The sequence below is a fragment of the Bacillus rossius genome, chromosome 5, assembly GCF_032445375.1.
Source record: "Bacillus rossius redtenbacheri isolate Brsri chromosome 5, Brsri_v3, whole genome shotgun sequence".
Classification (NCBI taxonomy): Eukaryota; Metazoa; Arthropoda; class Insecta; order Phasmatodea; family Bacillidae; genus Bacillus; species Bacillus rossius.
Window position 1 is genome coordinate 46409592 of NC_086333.1, and position 14329 is coordinate 46423920.

The 14329-nt window shown below is 40.1% G+C and overlaps 1 protein-coding gene across 2 annotated transcripts in view; it reads right to left on the minus strand.

Moving 5' to 3' along the window:
• Positions 1–14329, minus strand: part of LOC134531772 (growth factor receptor-bound protein 14-like) — a 648199-nt gene that overhangs the window by 369971 nt on the left and 263899 nt on the right. For both annotated transcript variants that reach the window (XM_063367665.1, XM_063367666.1), the window contains one exon: positions 12055–12144. In XM_063367665.1, coding sequence (XP_063223735.1) covers positions 12055–12144 — 90 coding nt within the window. The remainder of the gene's footprint in view (positions 1–12054; positions 12145–14329) is intronic.

A 14329-nucleotide genomic window follows, 5' to 3' on the forward strand; every position in this document is an offset into this window, starting at 1 on the left:
TAAACTGTAGCCGTACGTAAAGCTACGAATGTTGCGTAACAGGTGTTACGTTTTCGTATGATGAAAATCGCTATGTTGCAGTCGACTCAGCAGACGAGGGCATTAACGGAAATAAGATCCTTTACGTGAATTTCCAAGTTACACTTACTGCGTTTACAATTGGTTATGGTCTTACGAGGCACTCGTCCCAGGAATAATACGAGTGCACAGAAGCTACCCTCTATGGATCAATTGTATGCTTCACTGTACGTGACCATGGGTGTGAGTGACGAAGTCGTTACGAACGTAACTGGTGTTTGAAATGCTTGTGCTTAAGTTTACGTTTGCGTAGAAGCTCGTCCTTACGCTAATTCAGGATTTTAAAGCAGAAAATAATATGCATTTTAAGAAATCGGAAAGGGTGCCTTTCCAGTTTATTTTCTGCTGTGTCATTGTACAGAAAATCCTGAAAGGTACCCTTTCCGAGGGGATACCTTTCCAGTACATATTTGCATTAAAACTAAAACATTTTATGAAATCGGAAAGGGTACCTTTCCAGTTTATTTTCTGCTGTGTCATTGTACAGAAAATCCTGAAAGGTACCCTTTCCGAGGGGATACCTTTCCAGTGCATATTTGCATTAAAACCGAAACATTTTAAGAAATCGGAAAGGGTACCTTTCCAGTTTCTACCCAGCTACACTACCGCCACCATAAGTCTGAAAGGTACCCTTTCCGAGGGGATACAATTCTGTCGTCCCGCTGGGACACGTCGAGCACGGGGAAGACTCGTCCAGCGGGATCCAGACTGCGGATCTACTCGTTGCTGAACTCGCCCGCGGACAGACAAGGCGTTGGAACCAGTTACAGCACATCACTACTTCTGCGAGGCACAGCGAGTAGGGACTCGCTACTCGAGGAACTGTGAGGCAGGCAAGTGCCGGCGTCTTTTATGTACCACATGAACCCGAGTGGTGGTTAGGCTACATCGAGACTCTCAGATACAACCTTTAAGTAAACCTTTTTACGAGTAACATTTTGTTGATAAACGTTTGGTAATTTCGCTTTATTGGCTAAAACAAGTTAGCCATGGTTGTGAGTGTGTACTCGGTGAATATTTAAAGTAGTATATAGTAGTTTTTAGATAATTTAACCCTTGTTTGATCAATCTTTATAAATTTAATTTTTATTATTTAAAATCTAAGCGGTTAGCTATTAAAATAAATAATTTTTTTTTTTAATGTTTTAAATGGATACTGTTGATCTTTGAAAAGTACCAGTTATTTTGAATGAAAAGTTTAATACTGTTTTGAGAATCCTTAGTTTGAATTCCGTAAATGCCTTATTAATTGTATGTATAAATAAAAATGGTTTTTATTGCTAAGGTATTAATGAAAACATTTTATGTGTAACAGTACCCGTGCGATCGTAACGAGTGTTGGCCAGCCTTTACTGTCAAGCAAAGGCCATTGCTTTATGTTTGTTAATAATGGTTTCATGCTGGTTACATTATTGAATAAAATAATTATTGTGTTTGTAGCTCAACGCACCTTCTCTAGGTTTATGAATTTTCACCGAATTCATCCAGTTGTCGGAATAGGCAACAGTTTAACCTTCTACTTGAATAGCTTCGGGGAATTTTAATAAATTTTTCATAAAACCAAAATGTAGAAGTTTTCAGTTTTTGTATGTTTACTAAACAAACATAATCCCTTAACATGAAATTATCTATTTTCTGAGAAAAAGGTTTTTGATTATTAAATATATATATATATATATATATATATATATATATATATACAACCCCTTAGCGATATAATTTCGAAAAATTTTAATAATATACGTCATTATGATTTATGTAACGTATTTCTCTTTAGTTTTTTAAATCTCGCTTGATTCCCGAGATTTTTTTTTTTTTAGAAAAAATTAATTTACTCCATTTTCATCTCCTTGCGTTTGAATAAAAAAAAATCAATTGCGTTACTTGAGTGTTTTTTCTTTCCGAGTTTCTAACCGCTCGATTTGCTTTGGAGATATAATATTTTAGTAGGGGAGGACGGGGCAAGTTGGCGATGTTAAGAGTTCAGCATTTTTTATAATTTTAATTTTGGAAATACGATTTCCTTCTTTCCAGACACTATTAGAATAGTCTTTTGTCGTGGTGTAACTACATGAAAAAAATCTATATTTCTATATTATCTCAAAAATTCTGCCCTTTTAAAAATATAATGCAAATGTGCCATCTTGCCCCGTTACCGGGGCAAGATGACTTTGACTACGGGGTAAGATGACATTTTTGACACAAGTTTAAACATATTTATTCTTAGAATGCAAACTACTGTAAACTAACTAATTTAACATTGTTACATGCGTTTTTACATATAAGGCATGTTATTAAAGGCTTGGTTTGTTGAAAATTACAATTAATAGTTAACTTACATAACTAATTCAGAGTTGGTGTTTTATAAACAATAATCGCACACAAATTTTCCTCCTTCAAAGTTCGAGCAGTCCTCGTGCCACCATGTGTGGCATTTGCAACACTCGATCCAGTCTTCTGATGGAGGATTGACACAAATCTCATCACACACTGGACACTGCACTTCGGATATTTGAGCTGAAGTCATGCCTGTCGAAAGTTGGAGCTTCTTGGATTTTTCTCGAGAATCGAGCTTCAGTTTCTTAGTAACAGTTCCTTTTTTGGCTTCTCTAGACTCTTGTCTTTGTTGCTTCAAACGTTCTTGTTCTATCCTCTGAGCTCTCCTCTGAACCAGAATCGCTTTCATGGGTGAGCTTGTGATGACACTTGCATTTTGCTTATGAGATTATAAAGCTCAGAAAATCAAACAAAAGTTATAAAAGAGTTGTATGTGGATACCACAAAAACCGTATAAAGCACTTGGGGCAAGATGACGAGTCGTCATCTTGCCCCAGTCAACTTGCCCCGATCAGCAATGTTATTAGTATTGGATTTTTTCGCTAGGAAAAAAAATAAAAGGTTAACAATATATAGTGGTTAAGAAAAGTATATAGTCTAAGGTAATAATGTGTGGCATTGAATATCCAAATATCTTACCTGTTTGTCCATGAGATATTACTTCGAAGTTCTTGAAAATTACAATACGTCAGACCAAATGTACGAACATCATCTAACAAACAACTAAATGGTGGCAGCGGCTTCACTGTACGATTCTTTAGTGCCCACCAGTGTGGAGCGCTAGTAGTGTCTGTTAGGTGGTGCTATCTAGTGCCATGACGTGGAAATAAGTCATTCGTCATCTTGCCCCGCTCGTCAACTTGCCCCGTCCTCCCCTACATACCCATACTATTCCAATTTCATATGCCTATAGTGGTGAAATTTATAAAAATGGAACAATTAGACTATGTAACTCTTCCTGTGCGTTATTTTACAGGGAGGTGGCTCGTATGTTGTTAACGATCACTGATATAACTGATGAGCTAATCATCATCAATCGGCCGCAATAACGGAACGATAAGAAGTACATTACATACAGTGTCTGTTTCATTAGTTTTTTTTCGGAACGCTGGGCTCGTCAATGTTTTTACTGGCCGGTGAAACAAACCTGTGAATATCGAAACCCAATGTTATTTATTTAGTCAAAATGTTGCCGTTTGTGCGAGTTTAATATGTATGTGTGTGTTCGGGAGTTGGTCACTTAATTACATCTTTAATATTGAAAGGTTTTGGGTAAAATTTGTAATAAAGGTACTTCATATACTGAATTAACACATAGACTACATGTATAACGAAAACTCCCCTAAGAGAAAATATAATAAATTCGGTTTAGAATTTAAAAAAACAGAAGGAATCATACACATACGAGGGTGGACCAAAAAACCGGAATCGTAATATTGCGCATTTTGTACTTGTAGCTGTTGTATGACCTCTCCTGAGTAAGTCTGCTAAGTGGCGTACCCGAAAACGACGAGTATGGTTTCTCTGGCAGTTCTGTGTGTGTGTCTTTGGTGCGCTTGTGACACGGAAAATGGCTGATTCTCAAGAACAACATGCGGCTGTGAAGTTTACGCTGATTTCTTGCCGAGAAATGAAGGCCAACTTTCAGAATTACACTATACAGCATAAAAGCTGTTGAAAAAATCATGGCGTCTTTTCGTTTTTTTTAAATATTCTTCTGGATGCTCAGTTGCTTGCAGTTATTAAAAAACAATACAGCAATAATTGGTGCGAAAAGGGACACGAGTTTCTGTAGCTAAAGATGAAAATAACCATTAAATAATTTGGCCGCCAGACATTTAATTTTTCGGAAGTGGTCCTATCAGTTCAAAGGCTGGCCACCCCTGGCGTTCTTTTGCTGATTCTTACAATAGGGGATGTTGATCAAACATAGTATCGTGGGCAACAAGCATACGTGAATACACGGGGAACCTGATATCAACTGACATTATTCTATGACAACCAGCTTAAATTAGCAATCATATTATGCTAACACATGATTTGGTATATCCGTGACGTAAAGACACTCACACATATGCATATTAGAATATAAAATTATTGACGAATTTCCAGCTGCAAATCCGTGGAACGAAGCGAGAATCCCTCGGCGGAAACTGGACGTGATGGGCGGCGGTGTGCGAGTGACAGTCGGTTAGAAGATAAGGGAAAGGGGTGGTTGTGCCAGCTATTCACGGCGCGCCTGTCTGCTATTGATTCCCGCGGCAATACCGCTTCTCCGCCCGGCTGTTTGCACGGCCAGTCGCAGGGTTTGCCGGGAGGGAGGGTTTAAAGGAAGGGAGGGTCCGACCCCCCGACTCCCAGAAGGGAAGGTCGGATGTGTTCGCGCCGCCACATCCGCCAACGCACAATCGGGACCTGGAAACAACGCCGTCGATGGTCCACCAGCCGCAGTCACGTCAGTCAGGCACAAACACACAAGATGGATTTTTTTTTTTTTCGGTTATCCAAGATCCAAGTTGTATGGTCTAAGATTACAATTTTCTACGTAACGGTATTCCTAAGTATTGATCTTCTAAGTTGTGGTGGTTCTAACTTGTGTGTTTCTAAGTTATGATCGTTCTAACACACGAAAGTTCTTACTAATTTAATGAAAACTTTTTGATAAAAATTAAAAGTGAATATTAAATTAACAAACTAATAAATATTAAAAACATGAATAAACTTGAATTGAATTTTTGAATTTATTATTAATTGTATTTATTTTCTTTTAAAATAATAAATATTTAAAATGCCAAATAAGTATAACTTCTCACGCGCGTACATAAGAAGACGCACCCATTTTTTTTAACAGCGTGTGCAATATGTCCACCACACTGTCATAAAGCGCTATCACCCTGTGTTCAGCCCGGGCAACGTCGTGTACTGCAGCTATGAATAACTATTCTTTTATTTGTAGGCAAATGACGTATCACACGCAAATGAACAAAAATATTTTTCATACAAGTGAATTATTGTAAAAAAAACGTTTGTAGTTTATTCCAATAAATATAATGAAATCTTATCACTATAAATACTCTTTCATTTTTTCCAATTTTTTATAACGCATAATAGAGTCTAGGTAAACTACAAACTATTAATTTTTAGATATAAAAAAATTAAATAAATTTACACAAGCACGACAACGTCTGTCGGGTTCTGCTAGTATATAATAAAGCCTTATTAGAATGCTCGTTGGTCGAAGGCTAAGGCCATGTCCTGTGGCGGGTCGCACGTGATTGGGTGACCACTTCTTCCCCTTGTTTACAACTGGCTGAGGGTGTTCAAGGGCGTGTCAAGGGCACTGTAGTCCAACCATCAACGTGGAGCAAGATGTATGTGTGCTTCAAGTTCACTCTGCCATCCAAGAAATCTGCGAAATTATCGTAGCGCTACTTATTAATTTGGAAAATTTAACCTTCCAAAATTTGTACATTTTCTTTAATGCCCACAATATGTTAAAGTGTAAGACTTATTAGACGAGTAGTAGACACCTTCAAGAATTAAAAAAACCTATGTGGGCGCCAATGAATGTCGGCATACTAAGTCGGTAAGCCGGTAATTCGGAGCCGATCGTAGTTGTCTCCGCGGTACTTACAATTTCGGGTGTCTATTGCCGGGAGCGTAACTCCCGACTAATTATGTCTGCAGTAAGCAGCTGAGGCGCGTTAACAAAACTTGAACGGGTCCATTACACGAGGAAGATGAATGGGGGAAGGAGAGAACGACGCGTAAACATGAGCCCGGAAATAGTTTCCCCGCTGGAAGCACTTTTAAAAGTTTTCACTGTTATCTTTAGCAGCTCAAGCGACCAAATAAGATTGTTCCCCAGCCATGTTTACATACATTTCGTTAATGACTGTGTCGTCTGGGAGTAGGCCCCTTACACTCGTGAAAGAGCAGTGCCGCACTGCTAGAAATACTGATGTTTTTGAGAATATACTTCTTTAGGCGCGTTGAGTGTGAAATTTTAGTATGCGCCAGATACGCAATGATGTAAGCGCACGTTACACAGCGAAAATTTAACAGGCTGAAAATCCAATGCGCATACTTGCAGAAACTGGTATAGCCACGAGCCGAAGTAGTCAAGATTCCGAACCACATATGGCAACATGCACCCGTAAATATTAACTTTCACAAACATAGGGGAATTTACTAAGCACTTTGGTGAGCCAAAGTAAACTTTATGGTAAAATAAAGGTTTTGCTGTTTAAGTGGTAAAATTTTTAAGAGGGGAGGGGGGAAGCAGGTGTTCTCATTATGACTTCAGTTACTGTCGTGGCAATGAGTGCATACACCAACTCAGTGAATTATTACCCCCATGTCAAAAACTACCGACCTTTGTTGCGATGGTTTACGGCAGTGGCGAAAACCGAAAATGGTTCTGGGGTTTCTGGATTTATTACGTTCGATTACCCTTGGCGTCAAGCGTTAACTTCACACTGACCAGTCAGCCTACGATTAAGTTGTCATTCAAAACCTAAATGGATCACTACCTCAAATGACCGTAGAGTGCAGTGGTACAGACGGACATTACCATCTGGCTGGTAACGTCACACTAGACAGTCGTTGGTACGCTAGTGAATAATACTAACTCATTCAGCTATAAGTAGCATTATTATGATAACATTTAAATTAGATTTAGCTGCAATGCTAGCTACGAACATTCCGAGTTACATCGCCAGAACGCGAACCTATTAAGTGTTCTGCCAGAAAAATCTTACGAAAGATTTTCTATTTTTGTGTATGAAAAGACCGTAACCTTGCGAAGGTCGAACTTTATAGACGCTTTGCACAAGGAATCTTCAGATAAAGCTGGCGGTACTTCCTCCGAAAACAAGGGCATGTTTACTCACGTGAGATACGAAAGAAATAGCACCATCGTTGTCGAAAATTGCTCTTTCCAGTCTTTCAACACCACTGCCTCTACAATTACATAATTTCAATTTTTGCTTCTGTAGAAAATACGTGTTTTCTCGCCTATAGTATATGTCTATTTCTACTTTTCCCTGAATGTACTGGAATTTTTTTTAACTCTTATCAATTTTTTTATTAATATATTTTAGCTTTAAGGTTCGGCTTTTAGCTTACTACAGATTTAAGCAATTTTGTACGTGTTGAGCAGCTACGGTAACCCACAAAAAGAACTTCTAGTGAAAGATAATGATACAATTTGCTAAACATAAAATAAAATAATTATAAATATCTGCTTGGCATTTTACAAATGACATAACAATCAGCATGCATAAGGCAATAAATTCGACACAGAAAATAAAATGCAATATCTATATATCTATATAATGAAAAGTCTGAAGAACTTGTCCCAGACAAAACGTTATGTTATGAAAATGAGATTAACACAATTTGGTGGGGGGGAGGGGGGGGGGGTCGAAACCGTGCCTAGTCTCATCGATAGAGATGTTCCATAATTACAGAAGAACATACACACAAACTCAATCCAGTGAAATAACGCACTGTCGTTTGTCAAAGAGACGTTCCAAAATTTTACTACAGTTATTTCGTATAGTCAAGAATGGTCATAAAGGGATTCGATCACAGGTCATGCTAATGCAGTCCAGAGTTTTACCGCTGCAACACTTCGTTAGGTCTCTTACTCCCAGAGCACGTTTCATAGACATCAATATCGAACTGGTAAACGAAATTCGTGACTTTATGAACTGAAGAAACTTTGATGTAACACAGGTAGAGGAGCAAGCATTTTGCGCGAATATATTTGCACGCTCGTTAAACTGCAATGAGGTATGCCCGTGCCAACGGTTTCATCCTTGTGATTGGCCGGCCGTCTGCAAGAGAAGTCAATAACCTTACTTGACCGCGCCATTCAAGACGCGTTCGCAGTGATTCATGCGTCGAGAGTATATATATGTACCTGAAATAAAGTCAAACCATTCACGAAACATAGGCGTTTACCACACAGCTAGTATCGGAATATTTTTTCGCGAAAACAAAGCCCCTTAGATGGTTAATTGAGCATTCATAGGTAGGAAATTAATTTTTTCGTCGCCCAAAGGTAAATATCAGCAATGGTGTTCATAGACGGACCTTTGCGGGAAAAAGGGGGGGGGGGGGGGCTGTTCAGGTTAGAGAGGCGCAGTGTGAAACGATAAATATTTGTGGACTACAAGAAGTGTGAAATAAAATGCAAATAGGTATAACAAAAATTAACAATATCCCCCTAAGTGACTGAAAACTGTAAATTTAACTAAAGAATGCCGAACAAAAGACAAAATCCAAGCCACCATGGGCTTCGTTCAGCTACTTGCTGTTCAGCCTGAATGGCAGCAAATAATCAGGGACCACAAACAACACTATCGACCGGTAGTAATATCCTGAATAAAATCCTGTTCTGGAATGCGCCACGGACTTGAGAACGAAATGCCGGAATCTACCTATCACCTGGAAAAATGTAAAATTAATGTTGCGGCAATCAACGAGACACACCAGCAACCGACTGATCGGCTTGCTGTCCCTAACTATGTACTTTACAGGCAAGACAGGAGTAACAGGGGAGGGGGAGTAGCTATAGCTGTGCACAAGAGTATTAAAACAATCGGAACGCCAGCTCCCCCAGTTTCCTAAGCTAGAAGCAGTTGGCATAGACCTAGCAATCAATAAAATAGTAAAATTAATCTCAATTTACGCCCCACCAAGCAGGTCCCTCGACGAGTCTGACCTAGATGCATCGTTTTGGCAGTCGGAGACATTAGTGCCCAGCATCAGGAACGGAACTGCAGGCACTCGACAGCAAATGGCAGGTTGCTTTATAACCACCAGTTAAATAACAATTACCAGGTACACGCTCCCTCAGAGCCCACACACGATACCGGCAGATCAAACAGCATGCCAGATATCCTTGATAATGCAATCAATAAACGAGTTAACGCGGGATTAAGAGTTAGAGGTGGTACATGACATGTCGTCAGACCACTTCCCCATCCTCATCATCATATTTTATGATGCGAACAAAGAATCAAAACCTGATCCGCAAAGTTAAACATTACAAAAACGCCGATTACTTAACAAATTCTATCCGAGACGCGACTGAAAATAACATTACAAACAGTGACAACCTCGAGGCTACCATCCGTGAGATGAAGAATTAAAGACGGCATGGCCAGGTGCATTCCAGAGAAGGAAATTAGGTAAGAGCATGTCGAACTGCCAGCATACATTCGTAGTTAATTCACACAAAAAAATCGCCTGCGCTGTGGGAGGCAAAAAAAGCTGGACTCAAGATCCAGGACAACTGTGCCTGGACCATGACTAGACGCCTCCTTAACAAGTAGGAAAAATTCCCCCCCCCCCCCCCAAATTCCTTTTTAAATTGATACTGTAGTAGCTTTCCAGCCCCACGACAAGGCACAACAGTTAGCGAACACACTGGAAACTGCATTCCAGCCGAACGAGTCTTGTGACAGGCCATTCACTGCGCATATATACACGGAATTGCGTATTAAATTACACCAGACATCAGTGTCAGAGACATGCCAAACACAAGCACAAGAAATAAAGCTGGTAATTTACCTCACAAAGCCCAGAAAAGCCGCAGGGAACAAAGGCATTCAGGCTGTCAGCTTGAATGCAGCTTGAAAACAACTTCCAGACGAAGCACAGGAGTATTCAGTTGCCTGTATTAAGAGTAAGTGCTCTGTGATTGGCTGTGCCCTGAACGCTCGGCCATTCACAGAGCATTCTGCCCTTTTGATTTAACATTGAGCTGGGCAGTGCGCGAATATATTTAATTTAAATATACCAGCGCATTTATTATAAGTATGCTGGCAGTTCATCATCGTATATCACAAATGATAATAAGTTAAGGCTAGGGCCTCCCAATGAAGGACTGGATAATTTCTCTAACCGACCGTCTGCCTACTCACTACAGGTCAGACTGCAGCTCTATACCTTCCCAAGTGTGACCTGATGAACCAACTCGCGGTTAGACATTCTTAATTAATCAACTCGTAGCTTCTCTAGCGTAGATGCTGGAACTATGATTTTGCAATGACAGAATGTATATTTTCGCAAACTGCCGACTGCCTTTTACTGGCGACAGGCAACCTGCCGCTGTCCCTTCTGGAGTGAGATCTGACGCGCTAGCTATGAATTTACTAAAGTAATTAAATTAATAAACAAAATGTTATACTCATTCGACATATTCTTCGTCTCTATCTTTAGGCATACGCGCTGACTAGCAGCCTGGAGGGTGACGAGTACTGTCGCCCGCCGCCAGGGGCGCATGAGTCACTGGTACCAACCCTGACGCGCATGAACACCAATGCGGTCCAAGGACCCCAGCATGGTTGAAACTTCCTGCCCCAAAAAACTCTTCTTCCTGGACCATCCTTCTTCTCCTGTATTAAAACTGCACTATTTAACCTAGCATGAATGAGCCCAGGGTTTTTCCTATGCCTATGTAGGTTTTACCTGGACCCAACTTAACTAGTTATAGTCTAGAGTTTTAAGATAGGGGAGTTAGTCATGGAATCAATTGCTGCCATGGTTTACCGATCCCCGAACACAGCACACAGTGCATGCTACCCTTTCTGCATGGTTGAAACCCAACAAATCAGTAAAGACTTTTCGGCCTAGGTCACACTTAGAGTCTTCTCTAACTCAGACCCCTCCCAAACAAATACACTCAGTTTAAGTTAGGTTGCATCGTTTTCACGAAAACTATGCAATACAATTCGGCCTGGAAATTTCACTCCCATCGCGCCCAAAGAAGTTTCACTTCATAAAAATAGATGAAAATATGCCTGGTACGTTTATTACTATTATGAAAAGAGACTATAATGAGGGGGGGGGATAATTACAACTTCCTCTCCCGACGAAAGTGAGCCTAGGCCCGTCTCTAGCGCTGGTTGTTAAGGCACACACACACACACACACACACACACACAGAGTCCAGTATCGTTTCATCGTAAAATATGGAAGAAACTTTGGATGTTACAATTTCTGTTGCACTTATAGTTACAAATAAGAGGAATAAAATAGAAAAGCAATCAAAGTTGTCAAAGCAAACAATGATGTCTGCTACGACACTCGGCTAATGGACTGATTTGATTGTTTGGACTGACAGTTTGGGCTGCACTGTTAGAAATTACAGTATATTTACAGTCTTTTCAACAGAGAATTTAACCCAAATAAACGAAGATTTCTTGGTAATTTCAGATAAAAGAATCTTCGTAGGAAATACGCCGTTTTTCAACTTCCAAGTGTTATGTTTCGTTCTGAAGAAAGGTGGACAAAGTAAGAGTGCTCATGCTGTAAACGCAACCAGTTTTTGAATGTTTTGCTAATTTTCCAAGAATATTCTCTTGGATTCACGTTCAAAGTCAAGGTTAACTCAAGTGACCGCAAATTTACGAAGGTAGACGCAAATTTACGGAAGATACCTGGATTATTTGTAACCGGGGTTCTTCGTTCATGGAAGGTGAAAATTTTTAACAGCGTGGCGAGACGCTGTTCCCACCCACCGACAGTTCGGACTGAGGGCTCTCGAGGTCTGTGAAGCCACCAGTTCGGACTGGTCGCGTGTGCGGGCCGCTAGCATGGTCACCCCGCAGTTCGGGCGTCGCTCACCTGCAGCGCTGTGTTCTGGGCCAGCGCGGACCCGTTGCCCGCCAGCTCGTCGTAGCCCGCCAGGTCCACCATGTCCACGGGGAAGAATTGCTGCAACACACACAGGGAAACCCCTTGTCAATGTCCGCTGGTCGCATCATGAAGGCTTCAAGGGCGTAAGTTCCATTCCAGGTCATTATGTTATATTTACGTTTCACACGGTTAAACTACCCGACTATTTGATTGGCTGAACGTTCACAAATATATATAATACTTTTTGCACAATTAGCTGACAAAGCTTCATTTTTAACGTTTTTCTGCAGTATGGATAATGATAATGAAATTTTACTGGCTGCTATGTGATATTGTTTCATTTCTTTCAGAAAAAAAATAATAATTTTGCCAGGCCTTTTTAAAATCACCAGAATGTTTACGATTTTTAAAAAAGCTAAATAAAAAAATATTTTTTTTTCTGAAAGTATTTTTAACAACACCCTCAGTAGCCACCAGTATTGTCTTCAAACCCAAATATTTTCATTTATTTATTCCATTTGGTTATTATCATCCATACTGTACAAACATGTTAAAAATTACACTTTGCAAGCGTATTTCGCAAAAAGTATGCACTATGTATTATTTTTTCAATATTGGCCACCTAAAGAATATAATCTTATCCGTGTTAAACGTAAAAATAAAATAATGACCTGGAACGGGACATATGCCCTTAAAGTTGGGCAAAAACGGCATTCCTATTCCCAGCAGCGTTACAACACACACTTTTGTTTAACCAATAAGTTACGTCTAGCCATTTGAATAACGATTTATTTTCTTCAAAATTGAAACCGCCTTTAAGATTTGAAAATAAGCCACGCGACATCAAAAAACCATGTTTACAATATTCTAAATTACATTACGGCACACCACATTCTGAAAAGAAAAGAAAACTTTGGTTGCTACCTGAGAACGACATATAGAAAGGAAATTTAACTACAGAACGCAGAACAACGGTTTACAAATGAATAAATTTAATTCATTATACGTAAGTAGGTAATCACTGCGTTTCGGTTACGTTTATTGCGATGAACTAAATTGACCTCTGTATCCTGTAAAACTGTGATGTCATCAGTATTACACGCATATTCATTATTCCCTTGCGGGACCAGCAAGTGCGCCTTGAACATGGCGCGGCTGCATGCCGAGAGAAGTGGATACGCCACTTCAGAGCGGCTCAGAGGAGTTGAGGAGGAGCTATGTCGAGAGGCTGAGGCAAGCCATCCCAGCATCGCCACCACCACGATACCTAGACCATTCAGCAGCCCACAGTGACTAACTGGCTAAGCCCTTCCAGCAAGCACCGAGGGTGCTTATCAGAATCTTTCACATCTCTGGGACCCTTCAGAACACCCAGAGCGCCTGTGATCCGGCCGAGGTACTATACAATCCTCTAAAGCCCCGTCTACAACAGTCCAAACCTGTCGCAGTCCATGAACTTATCCTAATGTGAAGGACGTCATATTTTCGCACGGAAAACTGCCCAGTCTACAATCATTGTTATGACCGATGTCCAGTAAATGTTTTTCGATTGAATTTGTTAATTTTTTTTCATGCGTTATTTTTCAAACGGGAACCGGAAACTCAAATATCGGAAGTGTTCTGTTGTTGTGGTGTGCTAACAATTAACACATATGGGGACAAACCAGGTTCAAGATGACCAATGTACTCGTACCAGGGAGATTCGGACCATCGTCCACACCACGCATGACGTCAGAGGGTCGCGTGGACCAATCAGCGATCAGTTTCCGTTGGACACAGTTTAGGACATTGCAACTGTAGATGGGCCTTAAAACTGTCAGGGCGAAGTTCATTTATGAGGCACAACTATCGAAAATAAAGTGTTCGGTATATATTTACATACCAATATTTAAGGCTTTAAAGAAAGAAGGCTAAGTTGTGTTTTATACATCACCATCGATGTAATTCTCGCTGGTTATCTATCACACCAAATAAATTGAAAGACGCCAGAGAAATATTTATGAGTAAAAAACCAATTAATTTTCAACGAGAAATCACGGTCCAAAGTACTAGCACCTAGAAGAAAGAGAACGCTCTTTATTAGTTGCCGACTGTATCACTCACAATCACATTTACACAGCATTTACAGCAGTGTGTACAGAGTTGTGTTACGAACTTCAGTCTCACAGCTGCGCATTTCGTAGACATTACGGCATTTAGTACGTTACTGCGTACTTTATAATTTATATTCTATCGTTCGAGTGGGTTATTTATATGTTTGCAT